Source organism: Cryptococcus depauperatus, chromosome 3 (genome assembly GCF_001720195.1).
Source record: "Cryptococcus depauperatus CBS 7841 chromosome 3, complete sequence".
Lineage (NCBI taxonomy): Eukaryota > Fungi > Basidiomycota > Tremellomycetes > Tremellales > Cryptococcaceae > Cryptococcus > Cryptococcus depauperatus.
The window spans coordinates 1,021,859-1,040,547 of record NC_089470.1 but is presented as its reverse complement, the minus strand read 5'-3'; the positions used below and the strand labels follow the sequence as shown (position 1 = coordinate 1,040,547).

Sequence of the window (18,689 nt, the reverse complement as noted above, 5' to 3'; positions counted from 1 at the left end):
TTGTTGGTATTTAATTCATGGCGCTTGGTGTCGGTGTAGACCATCTGCCAGCAGAGCAGGTAGATTGGGCATTACCTTGGCTGGCGCACCTTTTGGATCGAGAAGCGATGAGATGGAAAAGAGTATGCGTACTTGTTCACAATCGCCCACCTGCAACTTGATGCGTTCCAAGTCGCAGATATAGCAATGGTTACTGCAAATGTCAATTCCGTATCTTGCATGGCTACCATGGACACTTGTAAATTCAAGAATGATCACCCACGCTTACATAGGCAGAACCCGTCTAGGACAATTCAGTTGAGATTACTCTATAACGGCTCATGTACATTCATAAAGTCATCTATGCATTGCACTATATGATTGACAAAGATACCCAAGCTTGACAAGGCAACGTTGATGTCTACCAATCCGACCCCCGAACCTCGCCTTTCCCTACCATTCTCCATCCCCATTTCTCATCCCCAACCTTCATGGCTGTCTCGTCCCCCTCGTCATGGCGCGTAGACAGACCAAAGAACGGGACAATACTGATGTTGACAACACCCTTGAACATTTCAAGCAGCTGAGGCCGGAGACGGTCACCCGATTGATAAAAGTCGGGCGAAGCATTAAACTCCAAAAGAGTCACCACAGGTATGGGCAGCCTGTCTGGTTCTACGACGGATGGAGGGAAAGAGAGAATGAGATCCACTCCAAATATCTTTTGCTCGTCAATCACAGAAAAGCACACCTCGAGAGTGTAACGGCTCACCTCGAAAGCATTAGGCATGAATTGCAGCCCAAAACTACCACATTCTGCTCCAGCTTTGATAGTTTCGCTGACCACGTCTCCAACCTTTTCAAATGTCGTGTCGAGCCATTCTTTCGTGACTCTCCCTTGTGACTCGTAGGTGTACTTGCCAAAAGTAGATGGCTTTGAGGAATGAGTGAGGACAGTGAGGCCTTCCAGTTCATAAAACAGCTTGACAAGATCTGCAGCGGGTACGGGAGCTCCATATACATCTGTCTACTCATTGGTCAGCACGAGTCGGTATGAGACAAAAGGCCTACTTGTAGGCATGTATTGGTCAAATGAGGTCCCAGATCGAGCTTTCCATCGTCGCTCACCCTGGGAGGTGTGTAGAGAGAGCCCGAGAAGAGGGCGAGCATTGTTTTGGCAAGATGGACGGTATATGCGCCAGTCACCAAGACATATGCTCTCAGGTGGAACTGTGCCGAGAATCAGTCCACGCGTATGTCGACGCAGACATACCTTGTAACCTGTTAATGGCGCCAGCGGTTTGCCTGGTGTCTCGGCAATGTCGAAGAGCATGGGTCTAGGTATATAGTCCTGAACAGGTCAGCCAGGGTAGACCCATACGTTAAGCGCCAAGCTTGCCTGGATAACAAAGTGTCGTAGTTGAGAGATCACGACGCCTGTCCCTTCCGGAGCAAGTCCCATTTCGACTGTCTTTTTGGCGAGCCTATCCATCCTGTCGTCTGTATCCTCCAGCTCGCGTTCGTCTCCATCCTCAGACGTTCCATCTTCATCCGCTCCATCCTCAGACAACGGTTCAAACTCTTCAAAAATGGCCCTCCTACAACCCCAATCAGCCCGCCCTAGACATGGCACTTGACGCAACCCACAATTCATCTTCTGTCGAAAACAACCTAATCCCCTGAGCTCGATCAGCGAAGCCAGGCTTCAGTATCCACCAACGCCTCTCTCCATCTCCTTTTCCCTCATTCTCCTTCATCTCTTCACTGAGCTCGAACAAATCATCCATGAGCGCTTCATCCAACTCGTCAGCAAATTGCACATCCACCGTCCACCCTCTAGGAGCTCCACCGCCCAGCACGCCTCCATCCGCACCCAAAGAGACGGGAGCAAGGACAGAAGGCGTCTGACGATGTCTGCATTTGGCAAGATACGACGCGATGGTGTGGTGTAACTCGTGTTTGCGGATGAGTGCTTTTCGATAGATGTACGAAGAGATGAGGTATTGCGAAGGGTTTTTATGAGGAATGTCAAACGACATCAAGTCGTAGTCAGCCCTAGCGACGGTCAGACTCGTCCGTTGTTGTATGCCAACCGTACCATTGCAACGCAGCCGGCTGGACAAGTGTCAGCGATAGAAACGGCAGTGCTGCTGCTAATGCCTGCACCAAGAGTGTCTGAGTATAGGGCGATGGGAAAGAGACGAATGCGTCGAGCGATTTCTGCTTTTTTTCTTGCGACATGGTGGTTGTACAAGAGAAATACAAAATTGAAAAAGTCATCTTTTCCGATGGTCCGCCTCCACCTCTATCCTCTCTCACTTTTATTTCCACTCTCCATGCATATAAAGCGACGCTCTCAGCGCCTGAATACCATAGATCGTTGCTATCCTATCCCACAACGCATGCATGCGATGGAGACGAGTCGTTGGGTGTTGTTGGAAAGTCGTGACATCACGACTTTCCGAATGGTTTGCCATCTCTCTCATCCCATCTCTCTCATCCCATCTCTCATCTCCATGATCACGCTTCAAACATGCAAAGACAACTTCTTGCACGATATCTCGCGGGAAGCTGCAGAAGACTCCCTGTACGACCCACCATCATCCCTCTCCGGGCTCGCTCAACGGCGTCGAACCATACTCACCACCCATCCCCTCTGTGAGCCCATTACGACCCACGACAGCAGCTAACCACACACCCAGACCAACCCCTGTGCCATCGCCAGAAACCTATGAGCGCGTATCGGAACGAGACATGGAGACACTCCTCGGAAACCTCGAGCGTATGGTCGAGGACTACGGCGACGGCCACTGGGAGGTAGAATACAGCGTACGTCCCGACGACCTCTGAACCAACCTGACGCTGGTACCCAGTCGGGCGTCTTGACACTCTCGCTCCCACCACACGGCACCTATGTGCTCAACAAACAGCCTCCCAACCTGCAGATCTGGATGTCCTCGCCCGTCTCTGGCCCCAGCCGCTTCAACTGGACACCCGACGCCGACGGGCGAGACGGTGCGTGGGTCCACCACCGACGGGACGTCAGGCTCGGCGCGCTCCTCGACGGCGAGCTGAGAGCGGTCCTCACCGAGACAAAAGATGTCCAGGACTGGCGAGGCGTAGGGTTAAAGTAACAGCTCCCGATGCATCTTGGCTTCCCAATGCCACAAAAATCTAAACAATGGATACACAAAGACTGACGATAAACACCCGTAAACGAAATGCGACGATACAGATGGGTCTATTTTACAATTCCTCCGGTCTCTATCCCAACAGCGGCGTCGTTCGCGCCGCATCACCGCGCCGACTTGGACGCCTTTGAGCCCCGCCTCTTTTTGGACTGCCGTGCTGCGATCGCGTCAACGACACTCCACCGGCAAGACTCACCGGTCGGAGGAGGCGCAAACCGCAAGCACGCCGCCTCTCTCCGCATGTGTTCATTCATCTTGTCTTTCCGACCCTGTCCCAGTCAGCGACGGGCGACATTCCAGAGACGTACAAATTTCCTGCCACAGCCTGGACACGCAAACTGCGGTTCCACTAGCCAGCGTCAGCGCACACCGTCCACGGACGACTCACAGTGGAGACAGAGGATATGTCGCTAACCGAGCATCAGCCGAGACCGCCGAGCGAGACGCACCTTTTGGTCATTGATCCGCGTAAACTCCTTGTTGCAGTGTCCACAGATATACCGCTTCTTGCTCCCGTCCGACCCGCCCGACTCACCCGCCCTGTCTCGTTTCCGCCGCTCCGTATCGCTCGACCCAGGCTCCGACTCGTGCGACAAGACACCGGTCGTGAACGGAAAGTCGTTCATCGGCGCCAGCGTCAGCGGGAGCGGCCGGTCGTACGGCTCCGCCGCGACAGGATACGTCGGCCGGACGTCGTCAAAATGCAGCGAACCAGCTGAGAGACAGCCACGACTGGCCATCCCGCCATACGCCATCCCCTGTCCAAGAGGCAACGCACCCATCGCGAGCGACGCAAACGCCGCCGGTGTCCCGTCCACCTCTTGCTCGTCACACATCTTGGGCGGCTTTGGCCGCTGTTCCAGCGGGACCGCCGCGACCCGCGGCGTCGGCGCCTTGTCGTAATGCTCTGGCGGCGGCGTCTTGCTGGCGAGAAACGCCAGCGACGGCCGCGGGTCGAACGATTCCATGGCGTGGTGCATCGGCAGCGGTTGCGCCAGCACGGGCGGCAGTGTCGGTGGCCGCATCAGCGCCTCCGAGTCGTATCCCTTTGCGTACACACCCTCCGGCAGCGTCCCGTATGCCGCCGACAGGCTCGTCACGGCGCACGCCGTGACGTGGTACGGCGGCGAGGTCGGGGTCGGGTACGCCTGGAGCGGTGGGAAGCGACCCATCCCGTCCACCGCGTCGTCCACGCCGCTCCAGTCGTACCACCCCTGTCTCGTCACTGCCCGTCCCGAGACACCTCTCGACTCCTCACCCTGTGCCAGCGAAACATACGACTGAAACGGATACTGCGCCTGCAACGGCGGGAGGTCCATCATTGCCATGTCGAGGGTGCCGCGGTGTCGCTGGTTGCCATTTATCGACCGAAAGTGGGCACAAAGTAGCGTGCAGTGTAGCAACGTAGCAGCAGCGTTTCCCTTCCCAATTCCCACCTTGCCTTTATATACATTCCCAAATGGCTGACGCCTATCTGCCTGTCGCGCAGACACTCCTTTCACCAGGCACTGCCATGAGGCGACTCATCAGCGCTGGCGGCGGGCGAGCGGAGTTGGAGTCGGAGCCAGCGCCAGAAGCCAGCGAAGCCGCAGAAGCAGCCGAAGCAGCCTGGAGAAGCGACGGAGCGACGGAGCGGCGGGTGGCTAGAGCAGTAGTGTCGCCATTAACCACCGCCACACTCCTACACCCCCCTGTGTACACGCTGTGTGGCCCAGCAGTGATTACTCCGAGCCCTTAGCCCCACGCCTCCCCCCCTCCCCCCCTCCCCCTCCAGCGGCGTCGCGGGGCTGGGTCTGGCCGCGGCACCCGGCTGATGGCTCGGAAGGAAGCATGGGCGCGGCGGAGTCTAATCGAGAGTCAATCGGGAATCTGGGGGGCGAAGGTTTGATTCCAGCAGATGGCGGCGGTGATGGTGGCGTGGTGGCGGCGGCAACGGCCGCGAGGGTGGCAACGGGAGGTAACGCTGAGAGGCTGGGCGGTGACGGCGCGCGGCGCGTCGCGTCGTGTCGTGTCGCGTCGAGTCACGTCGAGGTCGCGGTGGATCGGGCCATGGTTGATGCGACGGAGCGGTGTCGCGACTGGGTCGTTGAGAGTGTTGTCTTGTGGTAGGACGCGCTGGCGTGAGCTGTGCACTGCGACGCGTCGACCCAGGCCTGGCGCGTCGAGTACGCATGTGTTATAGGCAATGTCGCTGGTGTGTGAACCATCGTATACGTCCCGTCGGTGTGTCGAGGTGCGACGACGGTGCAGAGCGACGCGCTGGCACGGTGGAAGGCGCATGTGTCGAGTGCTGTCCAGTGCTGAGATCGTCCAGTGCTGAGTATCGTCCAGTGCCAAGCACCGTCAGGTGCTGAGGTTTGGTTGGACATTTGCATGGCAATGGTGATGGATGTATGGGTGGATGCGGAATGTGAAAGATGAACAGTGGAAGATAAAGATGAAAGGTGAAAGGCGAAAAATGCAATGTAACATGGAATGAGATTGGAAAAGTCCAAGACGAGTCGCGGGTGATGGATTCACAAAACATTTCATCTCGTTTACGATATCTGGTTTACCTAATCAACGATCGGACCCGCTTCCACCACACTGTCACGGCCTTTCTCTATTGCTGGAGTGCAGGCTAGCAGATACTCGCAAGCTATGGTTCTTGGACTAGGTCTGGGTTGGGTACTGGATGCAATGGTCTTCAATGATAAACAGGCGTAGGGTAAAACGCCTGGGCTTGCATTGATAAAGATATGAGAGAAAAAGAGAAACCAAGATACAACTAACACTATATACACAGGCCTCCACCGGCGGACATCGCCACAAGGATAGTTACAGTAGACTGTAACACCGACGGCTTGTACGCTGCATGGACGTCACCAGCGGTGAGCACCAGTGGTGATGCACGCCGAGAGGGTTTCCGCGGCAGCCTGGAAGAGTACCGGGAGAGAGAGTGATTACCAGTGACGTTGGGCCGCAGAGCAAGGCTTGGGTGGGATGAGCTGTGTGGTTGGAGACGTCGTGTCGTGGGTCGGGTAGACCGCGACCAGGCGCATGGTTAGCGTCCAGGTGATGCGGTGAAGCTGCGTAGATGTCGAGATGGCAAGGGTGAGATGTGGACAAGGCGATAGCTGCAGTGACCAAGGGTGGATAGGTGTGGCACTGCTGGGGCAAAGTGCGGTGTGTATACGTCGGTAGGATGAGCGGTTCGTGGCGAGTGACGCAGCGATGGCGAATAAAATCAGCGTAGCGATTGTCTTGAAGGTATCGCGAGCGAGTTGTAAAGTCTGGCGACTTGTTATGCAACGGACACCGAGTGATACACTGTCCACGGCTATCCAGCGTCGTGCTTGGGATCTGCCGTTTCAGGCGTCGTGTCGCACACCGCGGGGTCGTTGCGCTCCTCGGACATGGCTGGACGGGTGCGGAGGGTACGGAGGAAGGAGTGGGTGCGATGGCTGGAAGATAGATGGTAGATACATATCAGATGGAAAGATGGTAATGTATGCAAGGATGGTGATGGAAACGGACATCCGTCCCTCTCCACACATCCAAACAACAGGTTCGCGTTCATTCGCGTCTTGGTTTCTTTCTCTTTCATACATTCCGTGCCATGGACGAGCAAGCAGCGCGTAGGGAGATACCCGGTATGGAGGCGCTCGACAGCACTACCCCAGAAGAACTCGACGTGGCCGACGAGGCGGACGAGGCGGACGTGGAGAGCTTGCTTTCGTCTGGCATAACAGCAGACAGCGGTATTGGCCTTGGACTCGACACCGCTCCAAGCCCAACCACATCCTCACCACCCTCCCAATCGACCCGTTTCTCATCCAGCACCGAAAACACAGAGGTCACGTCGGTGACAATACCTTCACCGACAGTGACGCCTCTGCAGCTCACGCCAACAAGCCAAGCACCGCAACTCACGCCTGTATCCGCACCCGACGCAACACCACGGTATCCTATCCCTAACCGTCGTCCGACCGGCTGGATCTCCAGTCTGGGTCTGGGTTCACGAACGCTGTCGGACGCGTCAGGCAACGGACATTTTGAGACTATCCGCGCAAACAGTTTGGGCAAAGGCAAAGGCGCAAGTAGGCCAAGAGTGACAAGCGTGCATGCACAGCCGCCACAAGGCAGGCGGGTGAGTGGCACGATGCAGTACGCCATCGCACCTCCACCCACCCGAACATTCTCGACTGGATCAGATTTCTCCATCACAGACAACCCGTTTAATCTGGCCGAAGCGGAGAGTGCGTCCCTGCCAACGCCGTTGCCGGAACAGAGAGAGGAAGACGGGGAGGAAGGAGTAGAGGAAGAAGAAGAGAGGATCCGGTTTCAGGTCGCTACGCAACAGGAGCAGGATGAGGTTTGGATGGCGTACGTGAGGCAACAGCTCGGAGCGCTTTTCCCAGATTTCTTCCACGCCGACCCGTCCAGTTTGACGGGCGGGGCTTTTGTGGAGGACGACGATGGAGAGGACGAAAAGGTCGTCGAACGCGAGCCTTTCTCGCCGTCGCTAGGCGATACCAGTTTCACCGAAACTTCCACCACCGAATCATCTGCACTCGCTACGCCTCCTCCAACCGGTCGACCGAGTCTCGGAGCGTTGGAGCGGGCAGGTCTGTCGGTCCCAAACGTTCGTGAGGAGATTACAGGCCTGCGGGACGAGATTATGAGGCTGCGGAGTGTTGTCGGGGGGCTAGCAGAGGGACTGAGGAATGACGCTGTTGCCTACGATGAAGAAAAGGCGGAGGACGAAGCGGTAGATGAGCATACACCGACCGAGGGCGATGACACAGTCGAGATCAAGGACATTCCCGACTCATTTATGGAGGTGAGTTGTTGGATGTAAAACGTAAACTGACGCGGGGCAGACGGCACCGACCTCCGTCTCTATCATCCGCCTGCTTGACCAACTCGTTTGTCCTCTCCCTCACAAGGAAAAGGACGATAGAGATATTTTTGAACCGACCAATCTTGAACACATCTTGGAGTATGTACGGGAGTTATCCGATAATGCTGCATCTCGAAACGAAGGGTCTGTGTAGAGGTTGCTTATGCTTTACGAATACCATGCTTGCTTTGACTATCCACCTGTAAATTACTTTTTGAGTACTTGAGATGTAACCAGTTGCATTGACAAGTGTAAATTGGGACATTGCTGGATGGGTTTGGGCCAACATTCCCAATTCTAACTTGCACCCCAAATATTTTAGTATTGTTCTGGTATACTGCGAGATGTGGAGTATATAAAGATTATTTTTGAAACAGTAAATTTCTCATTCTCTTTTCCACAATCTCCGTGTGGAACGGCAAGACATTTCCTGGTGAGTGAACGAGATCATATGCAGACATATAGAAGCTGACCCAGTCACCCTCTTGCCTTTCTACCCAGTCGACGAGTGGACAGTGGTAACGTAGGCAACATGCCTCTTGTGATCGCCTCGCTCGTCTTTGCCATCGCCCTATCGGCTTTGCCATCGACTGAGCCTTCAGACAGTGATGAATACAGACAGTATATTGAGCATCTGAATCACACGCGCCAAACAAAAGCTAGAGCAGGCATCTGCGAACGTGAGGCGTCGAGGAAGAAGAGAAATCATAGGATAGAAGAGCTGTCTCTGGACATGGTGAGTTGGACACCCGTACAAGGTGCTAACAGCGAAATAGACAGAATCCAACAGATTATCTCGGCCGTCGTCTACCAACCCACTCACTCACACATCCTCTTTCCCGACCCTCTCCTCGTCACCGCTCATCGATGTGGCGGATTCTGCTCAAACCCGCGATACAGGCAGAAGTGAGAGATACAGTCGTCTAAAAAGAGCGTCATCAGTCCCCAGTCTGAGTCGCTCTGTCGCCAGTATCGGTCGTTCATCTCTGGTAGAGAACTGTCCATGATGCTCCCGACACTTGCTCCGACACTTGCTCACCTGTATATGCGTTTATTGTTTTCATAGCATTCCCATTCTAAACTAGATCACTCGTGTCTAGAGTCACACTTTGTAGCTTCAGCCATTCTCCAGGATGGCCACAACCCATGTAATGCAGCACGTCATATGTCTAGGTATCCAGGTCATCTCAGAAAGGCGGCCAAGCGTGATTTGTCGAGTATCTCGTCTTCAACAAGTCGAGCAGTCTCCTTGCCCTAAACCAGGTCAGCGACGTCGGACGCCATCCTATTCTACCAACCTCGTCTATTCTCAGGATGGTGGGAATGCTGTTGACGTTCCAATCAACCCGCACACTATTGTTGGGTGTCCTCCAACTGTTGGTGATCAGTACCAGACAATACGCCAAGAATCATTGCCATACTCTCGGACATTGCCAACCCAATAGACAGCAGCATCTGTCTGTGGTCAGTTGTTGCAACAGAGGCGGATAACAGATCCATACTGGGTTTATCTGGGCCGTCAAACACTTCCTTGACAGTACTCTCGACTGCACGGCAATCCTGCGATGGCAAGTCCATCAGCCTTAGTGCTCAATAATACCCCTTCCAGATGCTTTAGCACAGAAAACTGACTGAACACCACATCTGGCCGTCCACAATGCTGGAGTAAAAGACGATATAATGCGTTGGAGGAGCTGTTGGCCCGTTGAGAGCGTTGAAGACGTGTGGGAAACTGTTGTCGTCAGTATCTCATACTGAGGATAGTGTTGGAGAAGGCAGCTCACGGAGTGGTATGAAGCGGCATTTCTATGCTTTACAAGTGATGTTTTGTTATGTGGATAAAAGTGAAAATAAAAATAATAAAATAATAAAATAATAGAATAATAAAAAGTCTTTTGTAAATTCATTTCATTTCGCATTATTCTTCTTATTTCTAGTAGGCACATTCTTCTCCGGCTCAGTCAGAGCCATGCCTACTATACGTAGAGCGTCTCCTCGCCGAGCACTAGCTGAGAACTTGGGGCGTACTAGGCCAAAGAATGCTTCTCTCAAAAGATCTCTGTCGCCAGAGGAGAGTATAGATGGGATGGTGGCAGAAAGACGGCCAGAAGTGAAGGACAAGTTGTGCATCTCGAGTGCGATGGACTTGGTCGACTCGAAACTGAAGACAGAGACTGGGACGGCAACACAGACTGATGGCAGAACTCGCGAGGAAGAGGGATATAGGACGTTTGTGAGAGCACGACGATCAACTGAGGACAAGCTGAGAAAGGGCAAAACAGATACAATAGGCGGACAAGGCGATGGAGCTCGCGAGAGACTTTTAGCGATGCAAGACAGGAGTGGTTTACCAAAAGGTTCAAAGAGGACTGGGAAAGCCTATCCAGGATTGCTGTCGTCTTCAACTGCACAAGACAAAATAAACGTCAATGGAGAAACATCTGCAGGAGTCGTTGCAAGCTCCGGCAAGTCTATGAGAAGGAAGGGGGTTGAACCGAAAGAGTCTGTTGCAGAGGCTGCTATAGCATCTGGCTTGGGACAGGCTATATCGACGCCTGCCTCTGGGTATACTACAATCTGCTCAACCGCTAAGCCTTTATCAAAGAAATTGAAAAGAATGGCAGGCAGTGCATCCAAGTTTTCGCAGAAAACTACGGCCTTAACACCTAGTCGAGCATCGCCAGTGCCTGCTACATCACTTTCCACGTCCATCCAAGGACAGGCCAATCAGGAAGCTCTCGTCGGACGTTTCCGACCGAAATCTCAAGGCAAACCCGTCGAACGCCGGGTCTTGCCGCAACGAATCCGTCGAGCAGCTGCAGGTGGAGTGGAAGGGATGAGGGATGTAGAAGAGATGATTGTTGACTGGGTGCAACGGTGGGGTATGTCGTTGATCATTGGCAGTACGCTGTGGGAAACCATGCGACGGTGCTGACAATGGACAAAGCGGAGCCAGTTACCAGTCCGCCAGATAACCTTTCGATACATGTATCTTCTTTACCGATAACCTCTCTTGATCCTCCCCCCAGCCCGTGCTACATTGCCGAGCGTAATCTGCCATCAATTACCGTCACTCCTTCTAGACATTTGGCATCTACAGATACGACTGCTATCGATGAAGATAAAAGGCTGAGCAAAGAGCAAGCGATTGAGACACCGGGTTGGGTTGTGGTTGCGACCGGGGAGGATGATGTAGAGGAAGCAAAAGAGGAGCTGAGAGAGGGAGAAGGAAGAGGCGCAAGAGGACATGTAATCAGTCCGCTCAAGCGTCTTAGAAGAATACACGATGAGGTTTGTACAATGACATACGGGAGGTTTAATGATAACGATAGCTATATAGTCAGAAGAAGATACATCAGACGCTTTTTATACACAACTTCACCGCAAGTATGAGGCCATGGAACGCCGACAACGCCTCCGTGAAAAGGAAATGCTCCAATTTGAGCGCTATAAGATGAGCAATCGTATAGAGTTGCTTCGCAACATGTCCAACGAGACTTGGGCGAGCGTTGTCGGCACAATTTTGTCTAACGGCCGAACAGAATGGGAAAAGGGCAAGGAAAAACTTGACAAGGAAGGTGAAGAATGGTTGAGAAGAAGATTGTTGATGGAAGGTGAAGAGCTCATGAAACGGTATGATGAGTTGTTACCTCCGGAGAGTCGCAAGTACGCCTTGTTATCCCACCGGCCGCCGCAATCATTGACACTTGCGCAGAAGGAACAATCCTAGCGTTAGTAGTCAACCATCATCACCTCGAATGTCAACGACGTCAGAACCGTCTGTTCTTCCCGCTCGCGTCGTTGCTCTCCGTGAATCGTTCTCAAACTGCCTAAGCAACAGACGCAAACGAGGAGCGCGGATGACGTCGAAGCATGTAGCAGATGGAAGGCAAGGCACATCCAAAAAGGCTCCAAAATCGTATATTGCAAGATGCAAGAGCCAAACATCAATATCAACTGACATCACTCTTGACATTGAGCAAACATCATCCCATTCCGTATCTACTATCAAGATACACCCTCATCCTTCTTCAACTGTGCCATCTCCGCCCCCACCATTAAGCTCACCCCAGTCATCACCCAGGCCTATCTCTATACATCCTGTTACGTTGTCAGGCACCCCTTGTTTGTTGGAAGCTGCGTCTCGCAGAGAATCTGCACTTGAAGAAGCAGAAAAATGTAAGGCTTTGTTGTCTAAGAACGGCAAAGGTCGGTTGATGAAACATGAAAAAACTCGTACGAGTGAGAGGCTGGGAGCTGTGAATCCATTTGGGATGCCATTGCCAGGGACTATAGAGTACAAATCTGAAGTAAGTGTATGTTCTCATCAATGTGTCATAATAATAATAGGGAAGCTGATATGGTGCAGTTTACACTGACTGATGAAGAGGAATTTTGGCCTATCATTGCTAAACGCGAGGAGGATGCTAATAATCAACGAAGGACCAGCCTCGTGAATATGACAAACCTTCATTCAGCAATCTCTTCAAGGCCCATGCAACAATTGCGCAAGATTCACTAATGCGGGGCATACAAAGTCGAGCATTACCGAAGAGAAAGATAAGGGAAAAGCATAGTGTTGTAGGCATTACATCTTTTTGTATTAAGCACTTGTATATGAAGCTGCATAGATAAAAGTTTTGGAAATCGCAGAAAAGCACTCATTGCTGTGATTGTTTTTTCGTCCTTTTCCAGAGACTTCATCGTTAAAGTCTAGGTTATTGTCATAACAAGTCAAGAAACATCACTTGACGATGATAACCACCTATTTCAATGAAGGGTGATGTTATTAGAATGAGCTGTTGTCTCAAACTTTCGCAAAGGCTAATATACGAGAGTCACGCACATATATGAATAACAAAAAAAAATAACATTTCGTCAGTTTTAATTACACATTGTTGTGATTTGGTATGTTTATGCACGATATATAATTGATATTTCGACTGGTTTGCGAATGCTTACTGAGATTTGAACAAGGCTTTCTTCAACCATAACAACCTGTTGTCCATCCGCCATCCAGCCCACCCCTCTTGATTGTTGTCTCCGAATTTTGTCTCCAATTGGTTCCATACTCGCCTCAGTCTCTCTTCGTCACCATTGGTAAGTCTAGCAAAAGCACAGAGGATGAACCACACGGCTTTTCTGTTTGGAGCTTTGGCATACAAGGAGTTTTGCTTTTCTGCTTCTAGTGGATTGGCGGTAAGTACGGATGACACATTGGGTTGAAAAATTGGACGAAGAGATATGAAGGAAGCAAATAAATTGTCAAGGGCTTCAAGTGACCAGCCCTGGTTTGTATTGTCAGCTTCCTCATAATTTTCTGTTGGATGAGAGGCCATCGTTCCTCTTTGCCAAATTCCACTCATACGCTCCTCAAAACTCTTCATCACGCTACCATTGACTGACTTTGCAAACCCAACGCCTAAGAGTTTGCCAGCTTCACTTGTGCCTTCATAGAAAGCCGGAATATCGCCGTATAGGGCAAAGCCACGGAATAGTGAAACGTAATCTTGGATAGAAGGAGTATAGTTGTCTTCAAAGATGTGCTTGAGAATGGTGAGGGCAGCATGTAAATGTCCTTGGAGAGACAGCAATCGAAGGAACGCTGAATAGGTTTGCCGCCGGAGTGGTGTGTTGAAAGCAGGAATAGGTATTTCATGAGTTGCTGTATGTTGAGAAAAGGAGATGCTTGTGGCAAGCCGAATAGCTGTGAGATCTTCTTGGTCGGTGGAAGGGCGTATACTCGAGTATGCCTTGACAACAACATCCCATCGTGCTAATCTACTAAAGACGAGCATTGCAAAGTTGGTCAATATTGAAGCATCTTTCTCGGGCAGTTCCTCAGTCAAAAGCGCCTCAGCCAGTATGTTTTCGACTTCTTCTCCCTTTCCAATCTTTTCCCTACAAATCATCTTCGCGATCCAAGCATACCCGTTGGGTCTAAAACCTTCTCTTGCCATCCGATCCCACCAATCTTCCAGTCGGTTTTGTTGACCAGCCAATGCACAAATGTACATGATAAAAGTCTGTACAGCCTGGTACATCCTTCGGTCTTTTAGTTCAATGGACGGAGCTTGAGGGAATAGATCACGAAATATATTCTCTGCTCGCAAAACATCTTTCATTCGGATGGTCCTGTTGTAAAGCGATTTGGAGGAGATAATGAGAAGTTCTAGGTCTCGCCGGGCTTTCTGATCGTCACCCACTAACGTCTTGATTTCTTCCACAAGCGGATTCAATTGTTCTTCAGCTACTCTTTTGTCGCCAGCTTCTCTCACTTGCAAAGCTCTCAAAGCTCTAAGGATAGTCTGTACCTCACTAACTGTGAACAACTGAGAACGGGGCGCTGACATATAGAGCTCAGTATACAACTGAAGTAGCCGAGAAGAAGTAGCATGTCGAGGAGGAGGACGAGAAGTAAGACTAAGTAAAGACGCAAGGGCAACTGACCTAACTTTTGGGGATATTGTGTGTTGAGGTATAGGAGCGACACGCGATGGAGCATCTGGCTCGGCCATTAGGGGAGTTTCCGGAAAATGAGTGAGAATTGGATCATTGACAAGAGCTTGTTCTGAGAATGCAAAAGCAGACAAAGATTGACTTGAAAATGAATTGGTAGGCCACACCGGCATGGACGACCGTTTTGGCTGACAACCAGCTCTGGCTGTCTCTCTGCGCTCACTTGCAACCGTTGCAAAGCCCCGAGGTCTGGAAGACAAAACTTTGAAAAAGGCTGCTTGGGGGATCTCAATGTTGCCCGCAAGTTTTTTTAATCGCTTCTTGCCGTCTTTTTGCTTGTTCAGATGCTTTAACTTTCTCTCATAGTGTCCTGCAATAGATATGAGTGCACATTGATGAGGAAAACCAAATACTAACCTCCATATAAGCCTGCTGTCACGTCCTTCCTGAATGCCTTCACATTGTCCCTTGCGATCACCTTTTGCCCAATCGCAGCCTGAAGCGAAAGCTCAAACTGCTGTCTGGGGACCACCTCTTTCAATTTGCTCACCCATGCTTTCCCTATAGATTGCGCAGCCTGTTTGTGCACAATCATGGCCAAAGCATCTACAGGTTTTGTATTGATCAATATATTCAGCTTGACCAAGTCAGATTTTTCGTACCCTGCTTCCTCATAATCAAAGCTGGCGAAGCCCGAACTCTGACTTTTCAGTTCTGAAAAGAATTCAGTCACAATTTCAGCAAGAGGAAGTTGATACTTCAAAACAGCTCTGTCACTGTTCTCCAAGACACGAAATTCCTGTTGAATACCACGATAGCGAGCGCAGAGATCCATCATTGCACCTATGTAGTCATTGGGGACAAAGATCGTGGCGTTAATCATTGGTTCTTCTACACGTGCGACTCTCGCCCTTGAATCTGTCAACTCCGGGAACTCAACAGGGTTAGAGATGTATTCCTCTGTGTCATCACTATAGATAACTTTGTAGGGCACTGTCGGTGCAGTAACAATGACTTCGGAAGAGTACTCGTCTTCAAGTCGTTGGCGAAAGACGTCCATATGCAATGTACCGAGAAAACCAAGTCTGAAGCCCTGACTCAAAGCAGCGGAAGACTCTCTTTGGACCGAAACGCTTCTGTCGTTGAGAGTAAGTCGCTCAATGGATTCTTCGAGTTTAGGAAAATCGGCGTTATCTACAGGGAATATACCTGCATAAACCTGTTGGACATCTCGTTAGCGACCAACTATGCTTGGAAGCGGATAATGTGAAGACTAGCCATAGCTTTCATAGGTTGGAAACCTGGTAATGGTTCAACTGGTTTGTCAGCCCAGCATACAGTATCGCCGATGAAAGCTAAACTTGTGTTAGTTTATCTCGGCGCATACATTACATGTAGAACTACCTTCTTCTGAATTCTTCATGTTACACACTATGTACCCTACTTGGCCATTCCCAAGCTCACCGACAGGTACTTCATCGGGGTTACTGATACCAACTTCCAAGACCTCATATTTACGTCCAGCCTGGATAAATTGTACTTTATCGCCTTTCTTGATAGACCCAGAAAAAATTCGTACAAGAGATACGACGCCTCGAAATTGATCATAGCTTTGATAAGTTAGTAATGATGTGTTATTTGTCAGAGAATATTACAGACAATGTGTCAAAGATCAATCCCCGTAGCTTTTCGACTTCCTCGCTCTGCCACATCTTTGGTCCTGGTAAACTTTCCACAATGCCGTTTAAAACATTCTCAACACCGAATCCATTCTTTGCACTAATGCGAATGTGTTTACTTCTCTCCAAGCCCAATGAACTGGCTATCTCTTCAGATGTTTCGTCAGGATGCGCATGAGGAAGATCAACTTTGTTGACGACTGCGAGCATAGTCAAGTTCGCTTCCAAGGCATGATGAAAGACGGATAATGTCTGTGCTTGAATACCCTCTTTTAAGCCTATTTAGTACAGATCGATCTCATCTAGTCATCATGACGTACGAGAACAGTCGACCAATAACAAAGCACCCTCGCAAGCACCTAGACTTCTAGAGACCTCGTAGCTAAAATCGACATGCCCAGGGGTATCAATAAGATTAATCAAGTATTCGTGCCCATCTTTATACCGGTATATCAGAGAGACGGTTTGGGCCTTGACGGTTATGCCTCTATCTCTTTCCACCTTGAGCTTATCCAGAAACTGGGGATTTGAGGATTGTGGGACAGTGCCAGTCATCTGCAATAACTGAGTCAGTGCTTGCCCGTCGCATACGACTTCCAAAACTCGCTTGTAATAGACGATCCGCCAAGGTAGATTTCCCATGATCTATATGAGCTATAATGGACAAGTTCCTAGAGTCTTGTCAGATTTGACAGTCACAGGCTGAACAAAATGAAGAACATACCGTATTCTTTCAGGAGGAAACTGGCTCATATCCAATATCCTCATCTGTTTGATTGTGCCATTAACTGCAGGCTTTTCCTTAGCATGAGCGCTTGCTGAAAATGTTCTTATCCTGGAAACCTTTGCCAATTTGGCTGAGCTGTTTTGGATCCTTGAGACATAACGAGGTATAAAAGAGATTGAAGAGATTTCGACAGGCCGTAAAGTTCTAGAAAGCGAAGAATGGAGACAGCATTTTCTTCTCGAGGTGAATATAGAGCTCATTAAATGCTCAATCTGCTTGATTATTCAGCTCTCAAAAGTTTTCTATCTTATAATCTTTTCTATTTTTTTTTTGTTGATAAGATAGAGATGTTGTTAAGTCACGTGACATTTTTCGGTCATCGCCGCTTAGCCAACAATGCTCTACGTCGTGCCTGAAAAGCACGTCATTGCCGAATTCCGAACTTCAATAAATGTTCTCTCGACTTTTTTTTCTTTTTCTCTTTTGCTTTTGTCTCTATTGCAACTTGAATAACAGCAACCAAGCTGATAATGATACGTACAGCAGTCAGCGTATCCCGCCGTTCTTATGCCACTGTCGCTCCAAAATTCGGCAAGTCTGTTGCAGGCTTTGTAGGGGCCATTGGTAATACTCCCCTGGTGCGTTGTCAAGTATGACAAATATGTGGGCTACAGCTAATCATACTGATAGATACGACTTAATCGCGTTTCAGAAGAGACAGGATGCAACATTTTGGCTAAGGCTGAGTTTATGTCCCCGGGCGGTTCCATCAAAGACCGAGCTGCCCTCTACCTTGTCCAAGACGCAGAGGAGAAAGGTCTTATCCGACCAGGTGGTACTGTTGTCGAAGGCACTGCGGGAAACACAGGTATTGGCCTTGCCCATGTGTGTAGGTCCAAGGGATACAATTGCGTCATCTACATGCCCGATACTCAGAGTCAAGAGAAAATCGATCTGTTGAGAATGTTGGGTGCCGATGTGCGACCTGTCCCAGGCATGTACTCTTCTGATGTAAACGATGGTTATTACTCATGTCAAGACTGCAGCGGTCGCCTTTGACAATCCACAAAATTACAATCACCAAGCTGCCCGATATGCTGCCTCGCTGGACAATGCTGTTTGGACTAACCAGTTTGATAATGTCGCCAACCGTAACGCCCACATCGTCTCCACTGGTCCCGAGATCTGGGACGAAACTGAAGGCAAACTTGACGCTTTTATCTGCGCTACGGGAACTGGCGGTACACTTGCTGGTGTCACCAGGTATCTAGTTGAAAAAAGTAATGGCAAAGTTGAGAGCTGGTTAGCCGATCCTCCTGGAAGTGTGCTATACAACTTGGTAGAGAATGGCGCAATCAAACGAGAAGGCGATGGGTCTATTACTGAGGGTATGCTGATCGTTGTTACACTGCAACCTATACTGACTATTATCTTAGGTATTGGACAAGGTCGGGTGACCAACAATCTTGCCCCTGATCTTTCTCTTCTCTCTGGCGCCTTGCATGTTCCCGATTCCGCCTCTATTAATATGGTTTATCGTCTTCTTGATGAGGAGGGTCTTTATGTTGGTGCATCATCTGCACTCAACGTCTGGGCTGCCACAGAGCTAGCCAAGCGAAAAGGAAAGGGTAGCACTATCGTCACTGTCCTCTGTGATGGGGCGTATAGATATCAAGCACGTTTATTCTCCCGAGTATGGCTTCAATCCAAGGGCCTCGAAACCCACATCCCTAATCATTTACAAAAATACATTGTTCTTCCATAATTGCATT

The 18,689-nt window shown here is 50.3% G+C and overlaps 9 protein-coding genes across 9 annotated transcripts; 4 read left to right on the top strand and 5 right to left on the bottom strand.

Annotated features, from left to right (window-relative positions):
* Nucleotides 1-400: 400 nt before the first annotated feature.
* On the bottom strand, nt 401-2,220 carry L203_102666 (uncharacterized protein; the record flags this gene model as incomplete). The annotated part of the gene is made up of 7 exons (XM_066212087.1): nt 401-700; nt 752-1,006; nt 1,051-1,209; nt 1,253-1,330; nt 1,379-1,577; nt 1,627-2,034; nt 2,078-2,220. The coding sequence occupies 7 exons, from the start codon at nt 2,218-2,220 to the stop codon at nt 401-403; spliced, it is 1,542 nt and encodes a 513-aa protein (XP_066068184.1).
* A 292-nt stretch (nt 2,221-2,512) lies between these two features.
* L203_102665 (iron donor protein CyaY) lies at nt 2,513-3,113 on the top strand (the record flags this gene model as incomplete). Its single annotated transcript, XM_066212086.1, has 3 exons — nt 2,513-2,637; nt 2,682-2,808; nt 2,853-3,113. The coding sequence occupies 3 exons, from the start codon at nt 2,513-2,515 to the stop codon at nt 3,111-3,113; spliced, it is 513 nt and encodes a 170-aa protein (XP_066068183.1).
* A 467-nt stretch (nt 3,114-3,580) lies between these two features.
* On the bottom strand, nt 3,581-4,492 carry L203_102664 (uncharacterized protein; the record flags this gene model as incomplete). Its single annotated transcript, XM_066212085.1, has 1 exon — nt 3,581-4,492. One exon carries the CDS (start codon nt 4,490-4,492, stop codon nt 3,581-3,583), a length of 912 nt encoding a protein of 303 aa, XP_066068182.1.
* A 148-nt stretch (nt 4,493-4,640) lies between these two features.
* Nucleotides 4,641-5,343, bottom strand: L203_102663 (uncharacterized protein; the record flags this gene model as incomplete). The annotated part of the gene is made up of 3 exons (XM_066212084.1): nt 4,641-4,851; nt 4,896-5,133; nt 5,196-5,343. The coding sequence occupies 3 exons, from the start codon at nt 5,341-5,343 to the stop codon at nt 4,641-4,643; spliced, it is 597 nt and encodes a 198-aa protein (XP_066068181.1).
* A 1,425-nt stretch (nt 5,344-6,768) lies between these two features.
* Nucleotides 6,769-8,979, top strand: L203_102662 (uncharacterized protein; the record flags this gene model as incomplete). Its single annotated transcript, XM_066212083.1, has 5 exons — nt 6,769-7,992; nt 8,303-8,327; nt 8,476-8,485; nt 8,554-8,788; nt 8,833-8,979. The coding sequence occupies 5 exons, from the start codon at nt 6,769-6,771 to the stop codon at nt 8,977-8,979; spliced, it is 1,641 nt and encodes a 546-aa protein (XP_066068180.1).
* A 255-nt stretch (nt 8,980-9,234) lies between these two features.
* L203_102661 (uncharacterized protein) lies at nt 9,235-9,856 on the bottom strand (the record flags this gene model as incomplete). The annotated part of the gene is made up of 6 exons (XM_066212082.1): nt 9,235-9,306; nt 9,351-9,426; nt 9,474-9,507; nt 9,555-9,612; nt 9,685-9,784; nt 9,837-9,856. 6 exons carry the CDS (start codon nt 9,854-9,856, stop codon nt 9,235-9,237), a joined length of 360 nt encoding a protein of 119 aa, XP_066068179.1.
* Nucleotides 9,857-10,021: 165 nt separating this feature from the next.
* On the top strand, nt 10,022-12,574 carry L203_102660 (uncharacterized protein; the record flags this gene model as incomplete). The annotated part of the gene is made up of 5 exons (XM_066212081.1): nt 10,022-10,934; nt 11,000-11,343; nt 11,393-11,718; nt 11,768-12,362; nt 12,422-12,574. 5 exons carry the CDS (start codon nt 10,022-10,024, stop codon nt 12,572-12,574), a joined length of 2,331 nt encoding a protein of 776 aa, XP_066068178.1.
* A 436-nt stretch (nt 12,575-13,010) lies between these two features.
* L203_102659 (GTP-binding protein LepA) lies at nt 13,011-17,177 on the bottom strand (the record flags this gene model as incomplete). Its single annotated transcript, XM_066212080.1, has 8 exons — nt 13,011-14,881; nt 14,929-15,730; nt 15,790-15,866; nt 15,916-16,121; nt 16,171-16,459; nt 16,511-16,745; nt 16,798-16,861; nt 16,915-17,177. 8 exons carry the CDS (start codon nt 17,175-17,177, stop codon nt 13,011-13,013), a joined length of 3,807 nt encoding a protein of 1,268 aa, XP_066068177.1.
* Nucleotides 17,178-17,447: 270 nt separating this feature from the next.
* L203_102658 (cysteine synthase) lies at nt 17,448-18,682 on the top strand (the record flags this gene model as incomplete). Its single annotated transcript, XM_066212079.1, has 4 exons — nt 17,448-17,555; nt 17,608-17,911; nt 17,964-18,305; nt 18,354-18,682. The coding sequence occupies 4 exons, from the start codon at nt 17,448-17,450 to the stop codon at nt 18,680-18,682; spliced, it is 1,083 nt and encodes a 360-aa protein (XP_066068176.1).
* Between the last annotated feature and the right edge of the window lie 7 nt (nt 18,683-18,689).